Below are 18,788 nucleotides of genomic sequence, written 5' to 3'. Positions count from 1 at the left end.
TAGTTAAAATTAATTAGTAATTCTAGCCAAACTCTTCTCTCCATTTCCAGCTGGTTTTTGCATGTGGCTCAATAAGATGGATAAGCTCCTGCTGGCTGGGGTTCTTCATCAAGAGGGTTCCAATCTACATGGGGAATCAATCTGAAAAGAAAATGTTCAGAATACTGCAATGCAGTGAAGGTGTGTGTGTGTGTGTGTGTATGTGAAGCCTTGGGCTTTTAATGCCATTACTAGCTTGTTATCCACAAGTTCTGTCACCCATGCATCTAGCCATATTTGCAGACTCTTGCCCTAAAGTCTACTCAGGATCAAAAGCGTGCCACTGGCTTGCATTTTTGGAAAAGCCATCCTTGACCATGACATCCTGTTTCTAAGTGAGTTTACACTGTGGGGAATGTGTGTGGTTGTGTGTGTGTGTGTGTGGGGGGGTGGGTATCACATGGCATCTGCCACTCTGGGTCTGCTATCCCTCTTCGCCTTCCTCAGTCAGCTTGCTGCTGGCATCTCACATGCCAATGCTATGAGGCACCGTCTGCCCGGGTCCTCCCACAATCCAGTCATGCACTTCCCATCGTTGCAAATACTTCCTCTGTCAGAGCACACAGACTAACTGAAGCCACAGCCGGAAGCAGGCTAACCACAAGTGCTGAAGTTCTGGTTAGTTCTTTTCTAGGTAAGGTTGGAAAAGTCCCTACAAAGGCAAACACTCAAGTTTTAGACACGGGGGTGGCACTGACCAGCCACTTCAACACATCCTTGACTGGAAAGAGGGAGAGTGTGTGTATGTGTGTATGTGTGGAGGGGAAGGCTGGGAGGGGGGCTGGGAGCAGAGCCAGGGAGAGGGAGAGCAGAGGCAGGGGTTGCCAATGCTGAGAGGCAGGTGTTTTTTTCTTCCCAGGTTCAAGTGGAGGAGCTGTTCTGAGAAAGACTCCAGAGAACCCATGGCCTCCTGAGAGGGAGCCCTTCCCTCTCTGCAGTTAACCCAATTGAAAGTGTGCATTCCTGAGGATATAGCTATAGCTGTGTACAGAGAGAGCAGCAGCAGCAGACCACAGATCCTGTGACGCTGTTGTGAAAGTCATAGTTTGTGTTGGGAGGACTGCTCTTGCTGTTTGAGACGCATCCAGTGTTTTCTGACAGGCATGTGGTAGAGCAGGTTACTTACCAAACCCTTTGTTCTTCTATAGAAAGTCTCATGAGAACATGAGGACTTGGGAGTTGGGTGAAGGGTAAAACAGATGGGTCATGGAAGAGAAGGCAAGATCTAGAAAATGGAACTCTTGCTTTGCCCCCAAGTAATCCCTTTCGGAAGATTCTAGAAGTCAAGACTATCTTCAGCTCAGATGGTAGCTGCAACTCTGTGTCTTTTGGCTCACTAGAAACCGAGAGGCCAGAAACACACTGGAGTTCAGTCTTCAACTCCGCAGAATGCTTAGAGGGCGGAGGGAGACGGAACATAACACTTATTTTGACAAAGAGGACATGTAGGGTACCCAGCAGACTTGGAATCAATTGTCTCTTTGGTGAGCAAGGCTGGGTCATTTACGCTGAAGAAGAAAGTAAAGTATTCTTTAAAGTGCATTTGTTCTTTATGCTCCATGACTTTCACATTTATACATTAAACCCCCCTGGAAAGTATATTCCAACTTGGTAAACTCAGTGGATGCCACAGGCTCTGAGGGAGAGGCACACGAGGTCCAGAGGTTTTAGGGCAGTGAAGCTAGCCTGTGTGATTCCGTAATTCCAAACCACATGCCTGTCAGAAAACACTGGATGCGTCTCAAACAGCAAGAGCAGTCCTCCCAACACAAACTATGACTTTCACAACAGCGTCACAGGATCTGTGTGTGTGCTGCTGCTGATCTCTCTGTACATAGTTATAGCTATATCCTCAGGAATGCACACTTTTAATTGGGTTAACTGCAGAGAAGGAAGAAGGAAGGAAAGACAGGAAAGGGAGGAGGTGAGACTCGATACATGGGAAAATGTGCTTCCTGCTCCATTTCTCTATAAACCTAAAATTGTTGAGAAAAATTTAACGAGAGAGAGAGAGAGAGAGAGCGAGAGAGCGAGAGAGATATCTTCTACCTGGAATTTCATTGCTACCTCAAAGAAGCTACCAATGAGAATCCAGTCAACCTAAACCACAGATGTTGCTTTTTCACCACTTCTATACACGTCTACCACAGATTTGTGACAGTAGAAAGAGCAAAGGCCTGGATCAAAAGCTAGGCAGAGTTAGAGGTGTGACTTTCTCTATCCACACAGGACAGAGTGAGTCAGCTCATTTAGCTCAGGATTTCCTTTCTTCTCTCTGTCTCTCTGTCTCTGCCTCTCTGTCTCTCTCCCTGTCTCTGTCTCTCTCTCTCTCAAGAGCTTACTAGCTATTGCACTTGGTGACAATAAGGATCAAGTAGCTGTGAATGTGTCCCCTAAAATGGATGGTAATTGTATAAAAGCATTATAAATCAATAAAAAGTCATTTGCTCAAGGTCACATAGCTCACATGGAGGCAATGCTGTAATCTAGATATCAAGACTCCTACCTAAATTACTTTCTTTTTGTGCGATAAGGTTTTGGAGCCTCTGTTTTTCTCTTTGACCAGAGGTTTGTCCATGCTGCTTACAAGTTGAGGTGGGAGTCTGGCCGTTTGTGTGCTCGGAATGACATGACTGAAACAGGCACATTATATAATCTCCAGCTGGGCTGTGATGACCTGTTACCGTTCCTAGACTTAGTTAATAGTTGTTCTTGGATGATACAGCACAACAAAGACCAGCTCGTGCCAGCAGAGAGAACCGCACCCAGTTCTGATGAAATTCCCATCCACGGCCAGCTGCAGAATCACCCTTTCAAGTCAGTCTGGGGCCACAGGTGGAGTGTTCCCTGGGCACCCATAGCGACTGTGAGAAGGCAGAGTTCAGCACTGGGAGTGACTTGCCTGGGTCCTGGGCACCCGAGGCTGCCACGTTGAGCAAACCAGAGGTCAGGGAGGAGAAGGAGGTAGGCCAGCAGCCTGTGCCAGGCAAGGCAGGACTGGCCCCCTTTGAGACTGTTAATAAGAGACAATCTGGCAAAAGTCACACTTTTCTGGAATCCAGCATCCAAGCTGGCTTCTGACCTGCTGCTAAGGCGGCTTCCCTTGCAGTTTTCACCAGCTAAGGGCTGACCAGAACATTCCTGGAGTTGGAGATGGAGACCGTGACAATTTTCAGCAGTTTTGATTCTTTCTAGAGTCTGTAAGTTTTTAACGTTGACATGGTTGACTGAATCCAGTGCTTTCTTCTTTGCTTTGATGCCTAATCTGATAACCAAGGTTCTAAAATCTTTTCCCCCAACCAGCAGAAAGTCCTTCCGTTCATTCACCTTTGAACAGACACAGACACAGAGCTAGGTGTGGTGGCATATGCACTTGGGAGGCAGAGACAGGAAGATATTTATGAGTTCAAGGCCAGCTAGGACTACACAGACCGTGTCTCAACACACGTGAACCCACATACAAGTACACACACACACACACACAGAGCTAATAGCTGTCTCATGTGCCATGGTGTGCTTTCTGAGCTCTTTCAGCTGGGTTGACAGAACAGAAAACTCAAGATAAGCTTTGTTCAGGATCATTGCTTTGTAGCTATTCTGAGGGCAGGCTAGGAACACACTACCAGTCTTCCTGCCCACAGTTCTCAAGGAACTGAAGAGCTGGTCTGTACCTACTGACCTGAGAGTGGTGTGCAGGGATGGTGCCACCTCTGAAGAATGCATATCACATGCAGGCTCCCCCATCCTCTCCAAATCACCTATCCTACTCTCTAAATATTCACAAGCCCGAGTCTCCCCTGATGCCACTTTGAAAGGTGGTACCCAAGTCTTTTCCCTTCCCCATGTTCCCTGCAGGCATTCACTATAAAAAGACAGGTTTTTAATTTCCATTGTGTGCACTTGATAAAGACAGTCCATTTCAGAGTATTTTACAGGTTGAGTTTTATATCTCTTATACCTGTTTATCAAATATATATATATATATATATAGTATGTGTATATATGGCTGTATACTGTGGTAGCAACATGATACTACTAAGTGGTTATATCAGACAAAGTTGGTATTTGGAACCATCAGGAATGAATGCAGGAGTTAGGGCAAAGGAGTTACAGATGTTGCCTGAATGGGTGGCAGCCCAGTGGACTGTGTGATGGATGAAAAAAAATGGGAGGGGGGCTGGGTATATATTTTTTCTTTTTGTTTATTAGCTTTGTCTTGTTGGGTGATGTGTAAGTAAATATTTACTATACGCATATAAGCATGTGCTCTCTTGGGTGGTGAACACTCTCTCCGTGGCTCTATCCAACCTTTGTTGGTGTGACCCTGACGCTCTGCGGCCTGGAAGACCAGTCAGGTGGCTCCACTCCCCATGTTCCCCTTCAGCATCTCAGATCCTTTAGGGCTCTACTTTCTGTCAGAAAGGCTGTAACATACAGACTGGGGAAGATGCAGAGCATGCTAGAGCTGTATGCAGAAATGCAGGCCTGATGCCGAGTACATCCCAGCACCAGAAAGGTGTCCATGAAGTGCACAGGAAGGGAGGGGGGTGGCCCCACCCCCTCTACACCAGAGGACAGAACATGTTATGAAGTTAGGTGGGGAAACATAAGCTCAGCAAATGTTTTGTGCAGCTGCCACGGACAGGAACCCAAGCTCAAGCCCAGCGGGTGGGGTCAGAGCCTGGCTGGCTGGCTGGCTGGCTGGGAGGTGCACTGAATGGTGCTGACACACAGTTTCCAGCCCCTGAGAAGGCAGTGGCCAAATCCCTCTCCACTTCTCTTTCACCCTGATATTCTTGAACTTGGACGTGGTGTAACCTCGCTCCAGGGGGCATTCTGGGAATGGTATTTAGAGGGCAGCACAGGCTGTCTCCTCCCGTATAGGAGCTCAGGGCTTTTCACCAATGCATATGGCCTCCCAGGTTAGGCACAAAGTTGTTGCTATGGCACTGAGGACCGAAACACTGATATCGCTGCCCCAGGAATTTATCGAGACACTCCCTTCCTCCTAGCATCCTCCCTTGATTTCCAGAATCAAAGTCCAAACTGTATGCTTGAATGGAGCAATGGGATGTCACTGTCACATTTCCAATGCCGGGACAAAGCGGAGTCTGTCAAAACTCAGGTAAGACAGGTCAGGGTGGAGCTGGCTGCATATCCTGCCAGGCTGTGTCTCTCAGTTATATACCTCACATGGGCTCTCATTCTCATTTCCCTCCTGGAGTCTCCCCTGTGGCTGTGACATTTGAGATGCATTTCCCTATGCTGGGCAGCCCTTGCTCCACAGCCACCCAGAACCTTGATTTATCTAGGTATTATCCACGAAGAGTCTCCCTGCCAGTCCTTGGACTACCCTTGGCAGAAAGAAGCACTGTCCCTGCACTGGAGACACCACTGGAGACACTGCCTGTCTGCAGACTCCAGAGTGCAGGCACTCCTTCAGGTCAAGCAAAGTGCACAACTTGGGCCAGTTCTGCTTTAAGACAGAAGGGAGTGACACCCACGCAGAGGCGGGCACTTACTCCCCATTCTGATCTCTTAACCTTGCTAAGAGTAGCTTTCTGTTTACTTCCTGTGTCTTCTTATCGACTACAGACAAACAGGCTGAGGCCAGCGCTCCTCTCGCTTCCCAGTTTTCTCACCGTGGTCCCTCAGAGACCTTTTGTACTGTATACTTTGTTAACACAATTTATTTGCTTGGAACATTCCTTGACCAGACCTTTTCAGGAAGAAAAAAAAAAAAAGATTCTCACCTAGCTTCTGATACAGACTGCATTAGGCTCTTAAGGAAAGCCTCTACCAAGAATGCAAAGCAAGAGTCCCTCCCCTGCTGGGCAGACACTCTCCACTACCTGAGAGAGGATTAACAAAGAGTTCACAGCGGTGAGAAAGAGTCAGCCAGTCAGCGTGGGGCTTAAGGGTTGTCAGAGCAGACATTCTCCTGTCTGATTGTCACTGGGTGAAGCGCAGGGCCTGAGTCACCTGGGTGTGGAAGCTGGTCCGCCTGGTGGTTCTGATGGCTCCTCTCCCTTCTTGCTCTTAGACTCCTCTCTCCCCCAACCAGATCTGGCCACCAAGGACTATGCTTCGGTGTCTCAAGTGTAAGTGGTGGTAGAGGTGTTTATCATATATGTCAGATAAATTCTTTACCAGAGCTGTACACTCCCTGCCCTACTTCTGTCATATGGACACTCTCTAGCACTTGAGGTGGTCACCTGGGAGCCAGGCTGGCTATGCACAGCTTTGAGCATTAAACCCCATCTAACCACAAAGCTCAAGGCCTGCTGATTTATGCATTAGCCAGCCAGCATTACCCAGGAGATCCTCTTTCCGGCTCTCCTTCCTACCCCCCCCCCCCCATGGGGCCTTTTCTGCCTTTTTAAAAAGTGATTAATTCCACACCACTAGGGAGATGAAGCAGCCAGATGACAAAGGCTGCAGGCTCCTGACCCCAGGGCTGTGTGCAGGTGCACAGACTGCCCCCCCCCACTTGCAAGGGAACCTAGATGTGTGGGTGGGGCCACTTGAGGCTGAACTGGGGCCCAGCAGCTCTGGTCCAGCTGTGTGACCCTGCAGAGGCTGCTTTACCCGGCTGAGTTCTCATTGGTGAAGTGTTTATATTCTGCTAGGTATAGGATGGGCGAGATGCTGCACCGGAGGGTGATTAATGATAACCTAGGACAGGCAACCGCTATCCAATCAGCCCTGCTGTTGCCAGTGTACTCTAGCCGCTGTTCAGGTCACCTGGGGAAACACATTCTCCTTAGCCACTGCTGGGTCCTAGGTGACCCCAATGTTTGGCTTACCGCACCAGGACAAGTATTTTACATATCAAAGCAGATCTGGCCTTCAGGTTCTCCCAGCATCCTTCAGTCCTAATTTGGCACACCCAGCTGGCAACCTTGAATTTTCCAGCTGAGCTGCCTTTCCCCCAGAGGTTCTTCCTATATAATCCAGATATTTTGTTCTCGTGTTCTCTCTCTCTCTCTCTCTCTCTCTCTCTCTCTCTCTCTCTCTCTCTCTCTCTCTCTCTCTCCTTCTCCCTCTCCCTCTCTCCCTCCCTCTCCCTCCCTCCCCCTCCCCCTCTTGGGGCCGGTGAACTCACCTGAGAGCAGCTTCCCCATAACCCTGCGTACATGATCTAATCTGGTTTGAAATGGCTCATTTCATCGGCAGGATAGAAATAACCTGTCTATCACATGCTACCATGGAGGAGAGGCACTCAGAATAGCCCAGGATATTCTATCCAGTCACCCTACTGTCTATGAAGTTCACTCAGAAACACTTCTGGGGGGGGGGTATCTAAGATTATGAGGTGGAATTTCAAGATACATAAGTGAATCTGTGTTTAGTTAGGAAAAGAAATTCATCATTCATTTTTTAAACAAAACACCTTTCCTTTTAATGTTTTTTTTTTTTTTTTTTTTTTTTTTTTTGTGCTTCTAACATTCAAGAATTCAGTCTTCTCCCTTGAATACAGCAGAAAAAAGGGCAACTGTATCTTTCTGGGAATCATATATTTTGTCTCTTACCTCTAATGTCCCCACTTATGTAGTATTTACATCCTCCTGGGCAGAAAATTCATAGTGAATTCCTACCCAATAGTATCACCTTAACCTTACACAAGCACAAATCCTCAGTTTGGTGGGCACAGAACAAAGCCACTGGTGTAGAAATTATATAAAAGGGCATGCATATAACTGTGGAAACACATATGGAGATCCAGATTAACAAAACTCCTTAGGCTACTACCATGACTGGAGTTCCTATGAGAAAAGGCAGCCCTATCTATCTATCTATCTATCTATCTATCTATCTATCTATCTATCTATCTATCTATCTATCTATTTCTATGCTGCCAGGGGCTATATGAGGTCACAGCAGTCATAGCTTGCCTATGACAAAGATGACATCATTTCTATATATTAAGCTGCATATGTATTATAGGGGGCAGGGAACAGAAGAAAGCAAGTTTCTCCAGACTTCTGAGTCACAGCACTACTTACCATTGGGGTTGCAACCGAAGGTCAGGTCTACTAGTGAACCGAGAGTAACCCCACAACTCTAAGACCATTTCTCTGAATTGACAGAAACACCACTGATACTAGAGAAAGGGGAAGATACTGTTTTGTTTTGTTTTTTTTCCACATAGGAAGCTATTAAAATCAAGATGGCTTGGTGACCGGTGACCATTAGCTGGCAGCCAAGGTACCTCCCACAGGGATGGGACTACAAGGAAGCTCCCTTTGGCTCTTCTGTCACCATGTGGCCTTCCGTCTGCTGGCTGCTGTGCTTAGGCTTGCCCACCAGCTGTTGCCCTCCACACCCTCCTGCCACACTCTGGGTCTTATCTGTCTAGTCCCAGATGGGTGTGTGAGGTAGCATGAACCTGAATTTGTATAAGTCCCAGATGGTCAATGGGTTACCGATGTCCTATGACTTGCTGGGGATTACATGCCTATGAAAGAGCAGAGCTGGCACTCAGACCAGGATCTTCTGTCCCCACACCCTGTCTTTGGGTAGGAATGGGCTCTGTGGGAAAATCAACTGATGAAACAAGACAAGGGATGACCAAAAGGAGAGAGATGAGGATGCAGGTCATGTTGTACTTAAGTGAAATTTAACTTGTGGGCAAATGGCTGGGAATTTCTCAACTACAAGATAGTTTCCTTTGTTTCCCCCTAGGGATAGCAGAAAAGCACAACTGTCCTCGATGGAGAGGAAGAACCTTGTTACCTTGACTGTGGGCCATTTCTTGACTGAACTAGGGAAGGTGATACGGCTAACCTATTGAGCCTGTCCTCAAACTCCTGCAATCTTGTCTCCACATCCTGAGGGCTTGCATTACAGGTCTGAGCCACCACATACCTGGCTGTCACGTTTTTTTATACAGGTTGGCCATTACCATAAAGGACATATGCCTTTGGGATGTGAATGCAGGCAAAGGGGTCTTATGCTCAGAACTTAGGCAACTCCCCATCATCCCCATCCATGGCCAGTAGGCTCTCTTCCTAAACCACCAGTCAGACGCTAGCTTTGGGAGTGGAGGCCCATATTCTAGGCCTGATGCCTCTGCCTGAAAGGTGCTGTCCAGAAAGCTCTTTTACCTTCTGAGTAGCCACCGGAGGCTTCCCACTTGGTCTCCTGCATGGCCTGCAGCAGTGACTGAACAGATGCAGACGCTCCGGAATCTTAACTGACAGACTAAGGAGAGCATCAGGCGAATGCTGTCCTTCCTCAGGGTCGCATGCCACTAAAGAGCCTTTGTCAAAGACATGAAGTGTCTAGGAGGGGTGAGCACTGCTGGCCTTTAGCTTCCATCCCTGATGGCTGTCCCCTTTCTGTCCTTTACCTGCAGTGACAGCAGTCTCCAAGGCTTGTCTTGCCACACAGCCTAGTTTCCTGCCCAGAATCAGTGAGTAGGAGAGGTTTGGGAGGTCTCTTCCTGACAGTAACAGCTGCCACATAGCATGAGCTCATGGTTGTTACAACACAGGCATGTGACCTACAGCAGTGCAGCTGAGTGTGCCTAGGAGCCTGACAGCCCTGAGTGGTGAGGCTGAACCACACTCAGGTCCTCTACTGCTATGGCTAAGTTTCTGTCAGGGATTCATGTGGCACCAAGTTGAATCACCACTAAAAAGATCACAGGCAAAAGGCTCTGCCTTTTGGCCAGTGGCTCTAATACTCTTCTGTGCCTCTTGTATAGCACAAAACATCCCGCTCTCCAGCACTGCTGACATTCAGAGTTAAGAACCCTTTAATGCTCTAGATTTTCATGCTTTCTGACAAGACATCTTAGCCAATCAAACATGGTACAGACAGGAAGCAGAATGAATGCTCAGGTTCTCAGAGCATTGAATGCAGAGGACTCTGATCAGGCTGTGTGGCAGGCAAGGCGTCACTCTGCTCTTAATCCCAGTCAAGTGACTGCTCACAAGACTTCAGTAAGTCTCCATGACTGAGACGGAAGCTCCAAAGGGCACCAGACTTTTCTATGAGCATAATGTAAGGTGATTAACAGAGCTTCACAATCAGCCCTGGAAAGATTTGAAGATATGACACAGCCAGACGCTTTAGAGAGCAGAAAAGTCCAGCTCACCACACTTCCCTATGGCTGGGTTCGTGGCATTGTGCGGGCTAATGAAACATGGACTTATTTGCCAGTGTCAACCACTGGAGGAATAGGCTCAGAGGACTGATGTTTATTAGGGTGTCATGCCCCGATGGGAACTGGCTCTGACACTCTCTGCTTACCTTCCCCCATTTAGAAGTCTGCTCCCATCTGACCAGGTCTCACCAGCACCCTGCCAACCGTCTCCCATAAAAGTGCTACAGAAACGGATTCTGAAACCCTGCCTAAAACCTAAAGCTAAGTGTGGGCAGGCACCGACCCCAGCGTTGCTTTCATCTGCATCTATCCCTGTCATAATATTCCTGAAGTATCACCCAAAGGCTTCCGAGGTAAAGGCTTGGCCTTCAACTGCAATATCATATCATTGAGAGGTGGCTGTACAATGAGTGTTGCCTTAATCAATGAATTAATCCAAAGATCAGTTAATAACTTTGATGGCGTTATTTGAAGGTTATAGAAACTTCCAGAAGAAGGGCCTACTTGGAGGAAGTAGATCATTGGGAATTTCACTGTATGTTTTGGTTTGTCTGTTTTTCTTCTCCCTCTCCCCACCACCCTTCTTTCTCTGTGTTGCCCCAATATGTGTCCTCCTATTCGTGGGCATGTACACATGGAGGCTGAAGTTGTCAGAGCTTTGTCAACTTTGGCACAGCCTAGAGTCACCTGAGAAGGAAGTCTCAATTGAGGAACTGCTCAGGTCCAGTTTGCCTATGGGCATGTCTATGAGGCATTTCTTTTTATTACTAATTTATGTAGGAGGTCCCAGCCCACTGTGGGCAGCACCATCCTCTGGGCTGGTAGTCCTGGGCTGTAAGAGAGCCAGTTAAGTATGAGCCTGTGAGGAATACAGCAAGCAGCATTCCTCCATGGTTTCTCTTTCAAGTTCCTGCCCTTAATTCCCCAATGACGGGCGGTGATCTGAAAGCATGAACCAAATGGTCCTTTTCTCTTGGTCAGTGTTTTATCACAAAAGCAGAAAGGAAATGAAAACAGGTCTTCCCCTCCATTGCTTTCCACATCGTTTTCTGAGCCAGGGTCTCTCACTGCTCATCACTTGTTTAGTCCACCAAGCTAGCAAGCTCCAGGATATGCCTGTCTCTGTGCTCCCTCCCATCAGTGTGTGTGTGTGTGTGGGGGGGGGGGGTCACAGGCAAGTGCCACCAAGCCTGGCTTTTGATGTGGGTGCTGGGATCTGAACTTAACATTCTCATGGTTGCACAGTAAGCACCCCACTCACTGAGCCACCTTCCTGGCCCAGAATCTGCCTTTAAAGGATGATATCTCTTTCTGGCCTCTGCCTCCAAGAAGTGAGTGACGGTTCTCCACACCCTTCTCCCATAGTGCTCTGCTTCACCACAACTCAGACACAAGACAACCGCTAACCAGGGACCAAAGTGTCTAAAATTGAGCCCAAATAGCCCTTTCCTTCTTTGGTTGTTTGTGTTGGGCATTTGTTACAGTGACTAAAGGAAGAACTGCACAACCCTTGCTCTTGATGGCGTGTTCTTTGCTTGCTGTTCCCCCCCACAGGCTCCTCTCCCCTTCCCTTCCCTCTCATGACAGGACACTTGCTCTTGATGGCATCTTTTGCTCGCTGCTCCTCTCTGGTTCCTCTCCCCTTACGTTCCCTCCCTCCAGATCCTTTCCAGAAGCATGCTCTGCTAATCTCTTCCCTTACCCCAGACCATTCCTGTTGCAAGCAAGTAGTTATAGTGACCAAACAGAATGCCAGATATGGAAGAGCTTTATACGTGGTGAGAGCTATGTACAGTGAGGGTCGGTAGTATTTTTCCTCAGCAGTCACATAACCAGCCTCGTTGCTGTGTGTGCATGCGTGTGTGGGTGACTCACCCCTGTGTGCACGTACAGACCAGAGGCTGACATCAAGCACCTTCTATTGCTTTCTGCCCTCTAAAAAAAGTTTTCTTTTTCTTCCTTTCTATGTGTATGAATGTTTTGCCTGCATGTCTGTATGAGCACCCAACTGGTGCCCGTGGAGGCCAGAAGTGGACATTAAATCCCCTGGTACTGGAGTTACAGGTAAGGGTAGCAAGTGTTCTTCTTAACCTCATATCCTACTTTAAAAAATTCATTTATTTATCATCTTTATTGATTTTAATTGTTATGTTTATATTGTAAATGTAAGTAATAAGTATTATATGTAAATAAGTTATTTACCTATTACATTGACTTTATTACTTTATATATATTTGTTATATTTAATTAGTTATCTTGTGTATGCACATGGCATATGAATCAGTTTTCTTTCCATCATGTTGGTCTGAGGAATTAAACTCACGTCATCATGCTTGGCAGCATGTGCCTTTCTTCACTGAACCATCTTGCCAGCATTCTACACTCCCAATGACCTACTTCCTCCAACTAGGCCCTACTTCTGGAAGCCTCGCTGGTTACCTAGACTGGCTGGCTAGTGAGCTTCAGGGATCTGTCTGTCTGGATTTATAGACTTGTGACACCAGGTTTGGCTTTTCCATAGTCACCAGGGATCTCAACCTGGACTCAGAAACTCAGCCCAGCGAGCATTTTGCCCACTGAGCCTTGTCTCCCAGCCCTTGGATGGTAACTGATTAAGTCAGAGTGTTTTGCCTTTTCTGTTAGATTCTTACTACTCAAAGGGTGATTCGCAGACTTGTATCGTTGGCACCCCAGGGAATCCTTGAAGTGAGTGCTGAGTCAGGATAATACTAAGAAGAGTTCTAAGTGCATTCAAATTTGGGAAACGTGTAACTTGCGGTGGTTAATACAAACGGCCGTTCGCCTTGAGAGGATCTAAGGTCACTTAGGAGACATGCCACTGGGAGGGAGGGCCTAGACTTGGTTAGCTGAGGTGGGAACACCCATCCGAAATGTGGGTGGCACTGTTCCATGGGCTGGGGTCCCAGGCTGAAGACAAATGAGAGAGCAGCCGAGAAGCAGCACTCAACACTGTGGGCGGTGTGAGCAGATGCCTCTCACTCCTGCCTTCACGCCTCCCTGAAGCCGCTTCTCATCTGGTATCTGGTCACAGCCATGAACCGAGCAACTGATACAAACCCTAAGGATGTCAAGACACATATGGTAGTTCCCCCTCCAGGAAGCCTTCTAGCTGGTAGGACTGGGGGGTGCAGGAAGTAGTACCACACGACTGTGGCACTGCACGCAGTACAGTTCACTACCCCTTGCTAGCGTGGGTGCTGCTGCTTACTGGGACAGACGTGACACGAACATGTTTCTAGGCCTGAAAGTCTTACACACAGAAACCACAGCAGAGCTTGGTTAGGGAAACTCATGGTCAGATGGAGCGCATGCGTTCCTGGCCACTGGCAGGAGGGCAACAGTCGTGGAGCCTTTCCAAGAACCAATGGCCCGCTGCTGAGTGAGCCCAGGTTCATCACCCTGCTTTGACAGTCCATGCTTCTTTGCTTTTCCACACCTCCCTGCCCCTGCACATTCTAAGAGATTTGGAAAGCACGTGTTATAAAGGGCAGCTGGCCGGGAACTCTCATAGCACACGTCTTGTGATTCCTCAAAGCCCTGTGAGAGAAGAGTTATCTAGAAAACCTACAGCAGCTAACTCTCTGCCTTGCTGGGACACAGAAATATACACTTCCCATCAGCAGGAAGGTTACCCTGGAGCTTAGACTCCCTCATGTGATCCCTTCCATATAGGCAGCAGAGCTCCCAGAAGGCTGAGCCCAGAGAAACACGTCGTGCTGAAAACTATACGTATTAATCATCGGGTATGTGAAGGACCAATCTTAGTGAGACTGGAGATGTTAAAACAAACAAAAACAATGTGGAATACCAAGGAGAGGTAGACTGAGACAGACACTAAGCTGGGAGGTGGAGTTTGAGATGAGATAAGGCAGTTGTTAGACAGCCCTGAGTCCATTTTCCCCAAGTCTCAGCCTCCCCTCCTTGAGAGCAGGCGGGCAGAGTTGGTGCCAGCTGAACCTCAGGGAACAGAGGTGCACAGAGTACTGAGGTCTCAGTCCATAGGTTTTTGGTATGTGGCTCCTCTACAGGTGCCAGAAACATTGAACCAGGAAGGCAGAGCCGAGGCTGCCGGGGCTGCCTTGCTTTGGGGCCCCTTCTTACCCTGATCATCTCTGCCACGTAACTCTCAGGCCCGGTGTACTCTGTGGAGTCCTTCACTTTCACCAGCACGATGAAGCACAGATAGTGCCACATGTTGTGCTCTTCCTTGATGTGCTCTTCAAAGGTGACAGTCTTATTGTCAAACTTGTCCCTTTCCAAGCCTAAATGAGAGACAGAACACCCCAGATTCCCCATGAGCCACCACGGTACAGCAAAGTCAGCATAGCTTGTTGTCTTGATTAATCTGCAGGCAGAGTTGGAGTCTTTTGGCCTTCAAACCCACTTTCATCATGGTAGGAGGGCACAGGCAGGGAGTCTGACTTACCAGGGTTTATTTGATGTTTATGTTTTGTTTTAAAACAGGGTCTCATGTAGCCCAGGCTGGCCTTAAACTCACTATGTAGCCAGGGGCTAACTTTGAACTCCTGGTACTTCTGCTTCAAACTCCCAAGTGCTGGATTTACAGATAGGCAATACCGTGTGCAGATCCTAGGGTCTGAAAACCCTGCAGCTTCCTAATGAAGGCCAGGTGCCTTGGCTGCCTCACGGGTGCACGGGAAACCTGCCTTCCAGCTTCTAGGGGAGGAAGCATGAGGATAGGCTCAGGCCCCGGAGGACATCAGTGATTCTAAGCTCCCTTGTCCCAGGTAAATGCCAAAGTGTGGACATGACAAAAAGAACTTTAAACCAATTTCAGATGCTGGTTGATAACTGTATTTTGTGAAGGCCTGGGCTAGCCATTATGAAATTAGAATTGAAAAAGGAAATATATTTCAGGCCATTAGTAGGGTTTGGATTCCTCACATTAAAAGAAGGGAGCACAAATATACAGAGTAAGGAAGATGATATAGACACTGTAATGCTGAGGTAGGATTAGAGGTAGCCATCTTTTTGTTATCTATATGAAACTAGAGGAACAGATGTAGGTGGATCCGTCTCCATGTCTTTCTATGCACACACAAAGGCATACATACACACCAGCCCATAGATCTACAGCCTAAACCTGGAACAGTGGTCATCAAAAGGGATGAACACTTAGATGTTGGCTACTAAATGCCTATTTCACTATGAACAACTGAAGAAATGGCTGATTGTATGGCTGGATCAGAGAAGGCAAAGGTTTGAGACTGGAAATTCTTAAGTTGCCAGAAAAATATACAGTACAAAAAAAATTATGACACGACAAAACACAAAAGGCAGCCTGAAGGGTTCTCACTGGCCAAACCCAAGGGGAAATGAGCATCAAGGCAGAACCTGATACAATGGCACATCACCATAGTTGGGAGGCTGAGGCAGGAGGAGCACAAGTTCAAGGCCAGCCTACACTAACTCAAAATTAAGGTAAGATGTTATGCCAAACTTAATGACCTGAATAAATAAATATGGGAAATAATTTCCAAGGCAGAATCACTAGGGGATACTATGTCTGGGGCTGAATGGGCAAAGTGAGGAATACCAAGGTTACTTACAAGGTTTCCAAGTGTCCTGCCATACAGTGACTTTATTGTGAGAAACATACCAAATATGTCCTTATCCAAGAGAACAAAGTGAGTATCGGCAGCTGTATACTTTAAGCTATGACTTAATGTTTCCCTGGTGTGGCAGACTGAGAAGGTGAGAAAATGTGTCTTCAATATTCGTATACAAATGCATAAGCTTAGCTCTACTATAAGGGACCTTCAGAGAAACTCAAATCAAAGGATTTCCTACAAAACAAGTGCCTTATGTTCTTCACAAATGTCTGTGGAGGGGCTGAAGAGATGGCTCAGTGGTGAAGAACACTGGCTGTTTCTCCAGAGGTCATGAGTTGAATTCTCAGCAACCATGTGGTAGCTCACAACCATCTGTAATAGAATCTGATGCCCTTTCTGGTGTACAGACAAACATGTGGATCAAGCACTCCTATACACAAATAAACAAATCTTTAAATTTAAAAAAAAAAAAAAAAAGCCCATGGAGTTAAGAGCCCAAATGTAGGATGTCACATGGCTTGGGACTGTCTAAAGGCACTAGTAGAATGAAGGGTGAGTTTTTTAAATTAGATAGACAGATAGTTTTGTCTTAAATTTCCCAGTAACTATACTGCAATCATGTAAGACAATGTTCTTGCCAGCAGCAAATACATACTGAAATGCTAAAGATCAAAAGGGCATCATGTCAGCCACTGACACTGAATCAGTTCAGAAAAAGTGAGTGGGTGTGCATGTGTGTGTGTACAGAAAGTAAAGGAAAGGGAAGCCAGTATTAAAATTAAAATTAGGGGAATCTTAGGAGCTGGGAGAAACTCTTTGTACTAGTTCTATGACTTTTCTGTCACTAAAATTACAGCAAAATAAAAAGCTTAAAAACTAGGTCTTAAAGAGGCTAAAAATTAAAGAATTTAGATGTTTAAAAGAAAGTTTCCATTTTTTAGTATCCATATTGGGAAGGAATTCATAAATTTAGTAACCATATTCTGAATAATCCTGATATGATTACTCAGCTTCCAGATTCCAACATGATTAGTCTGCATTTACATATATTTTCCAATAGTAATACTTTTAGAGACTTTTTTGGTACCTCATGAAACTATTTTTATTTTGGTTTTTGAGACAGGGTGTCATGTAGCAAAGGCTGGCCTCAAACCCATAGTCCTCCTGGCCCAGCCGCCTCCTGAGTGCTGAAATTGCATGTGTGAGCACTTGTTTCCTGCAGCAGTTCCTACTTAGCCTGCAGCATGAAGGGGTTGGGGGTGGGAGGGCTATGTCAGGAGCTTATCCAAGTCCCCACTCCTAATTCTCACAGGGATGCAGAGAAGTGCACGGGGACACCACCCACGTTACAGGTGGAGAAGATGGCTCAGTGAATATAAATGACTGAGCGCAGGTGCATGGCCAGTCAGCAGCTGAGGCTGGTCCAGAAGCAGGGGCTGATGTACCGAGTCCAAGCCTTTAACTTTCACCTGACTGTAAGAGACTTCTATCTTTTAAAAAATAAAACAAAAAATTTATCTATTTGTCTGTCTGTCTGTCTGTCTGTCTGTCTGTCTATCTATCTATCTATCTATCTATCTATCTATCTATCTACCTATTTCTTGAGATAGGGTCTCACCATGTACCCTTGGCTGTCCTGGAACTAGCTATGTAGACCAAGTTGGCCTCAAAGTCAGAGATCTATCTGCCTCTGCTTCCTGAGTGCTTGGATTAAAATACAATTATACTATCCGTGTGCCCCCTCAAACTCATGGTGAGTATATGCATATGTATATAAATACAATCTACCGAGTCCATTAGTGTTGCCTGCATATATGTGTATATGAGTTCAGGTGCCTATGGAGACTTGAGTTCCAGGGTGATGTGAGCTATTGCCTGACATGGGCACTGGGAGTTGAATCTGGGTTATGTGCAGGAGCAGAGCATGCACTTAGCCTCCGTGCTATCTCTCCAGCCCTCCTCTTTCTCTTGTCTTTGAGAAAGGTTTTTACTAGGTAGCTCAGGTCCAAGTTGGCATTGATCTCACAGCAATCGTCCTGCCTCAGCTTCCCAAGTGTTCTGATTACAGATGGGTGCTGCTGTGTCCAGCTCTAATGGAATTTTTCCATTGCAGCCTGGTCCTGCCAGTGGAGAAGACATTCTCAGGCTGTTGCTGGATAACAGCTTTCCTTCCTAGTTTACTTAGGACTGGACCAGGGGACTTTCAGGATGACCAGACCAGGAAGACGCGAGATACATTTTTTTTCTTACACGTGTGGTGACATTTCTACTCTTCAGAACTTAATTCCGAAAGGCAAACCAGTAACTACTGCACAGAGTTTATTGGCTTTCGAGATACTTCCCAGGGGAGGAAAAAAAAAAAGGCCACATAGAAGCCTGTTGTTTGCCAAGAGAGGGCAGGGATGGGACTGCACAATGTGACTGCCTCAGTCCAGTGTCTGTTATGTACCCACTCCATTGCCACGTGGCCATGTGCTCAGCCATGCTGGCCAGTGGCCTGCCTGCCCGAGTGGGACAGACACTCACCGCAGATGAAGCACGTGGTTTTTAAGATCTCCTCCTTCTTTTGCTTCTCACTCCTCAGGTCAGCAAAGGTGTCAATGATGACCCCGAAAATCAGGTTCAGGACGATGATGATGACCATGAAGAAGAAGAGGAGGTCGTAGATCACCCTTGCAGCAAACAGAGGCTCCTGGAGATGAGAGATGGTGCTCTCAGGCGGGGCCCACACTGCCCTTTACTCTTCAGAGGTCAGAGTCCAGCTCCAGCTGGACAGATGTCCACTTTGACGGGACTTACACTGAGCATCAAACTTTAAAACTCCCAACCAAGTCTCCTTTTAATCCCTGACTCTATACTGGGAGTGCTTCAACAGCTGTGGGGAACACAACTAGGAAGATTCTGTCAGTATGTTGGCCAGACCTAATATTAAACAAACCTCTGTCTAAGGAGTTGCCCTGGGGCCTCAACATGCCTTAGTGGGGTCTTGTGGGAAGGGGCTCTGGCTGGGTTCTGCACAATGGCTTGTCATACTCCCAGCTCAT

General features: G+C 47.0%; 1 protein-coding gene and 1 long non-coding RNA gene across 21 annotated transcripts in view; one reads left to right on the top strand and one right to left on the bottom strand.

The window, feature by feature from the left end:
* Nucleotides 1–18,788, bottom strand: part of Itpr1 (inositol 1,4,5-trisphosphate receptor 1) — a 338,034-nt gene that overhangs the window by 13,396 nt on the left and 305,850 nt on the right. For all 19 annotated transcript variants that reach the window (XM_006505623.1, XM_017321407.1, XM_006505627.1 and 16 more), the window contains 2 exons: nt 18,271–18,436; nt 14,273–14,433 (listed from right to left, as the gene is read on the bottom strand). In XM_006505623.1, coding sequence (XP_006505686.1) covers nt 14,273–14,433; nt 18,271–18,436 — 327 coding nt within the window. The remainder of the gene's footprint in view (nt 1–14,272; nt 14,434–18,270; nt 18,437–18,788) is intronic.
* On the top strand, nt 1,966–18,692 carry Gm44040. Of its 2 annotated transcripts, none has more exons than XR_003956493.1 (2): nt 1,966–8,558; nt 8,725–18,692. It is a non-coding gene; the product is annotated as a predicted gene, 44040 (long non-coding RNA). The 2 variants fall into 2 exon arrangements; XR_003956494.1 differs by having other exon boundaries at nt 4,812–5,164.

Source organism: Mus musculus, chromosome 6 (assembly GCF_000001635.26).
Source record: "Mus musculus strain C57BL/6J chromosome 6, GRCm38.p6 C57BL/6J".
Taxonomy (NCBI): Eukaryota; Metazoa; Chordata; class Mammalia; order Rodentia; family Muridae; genus Mus; species Mus musculus.
This window is presented reverse-complemented; position numbering and strand designations above follow the sequence as displayed.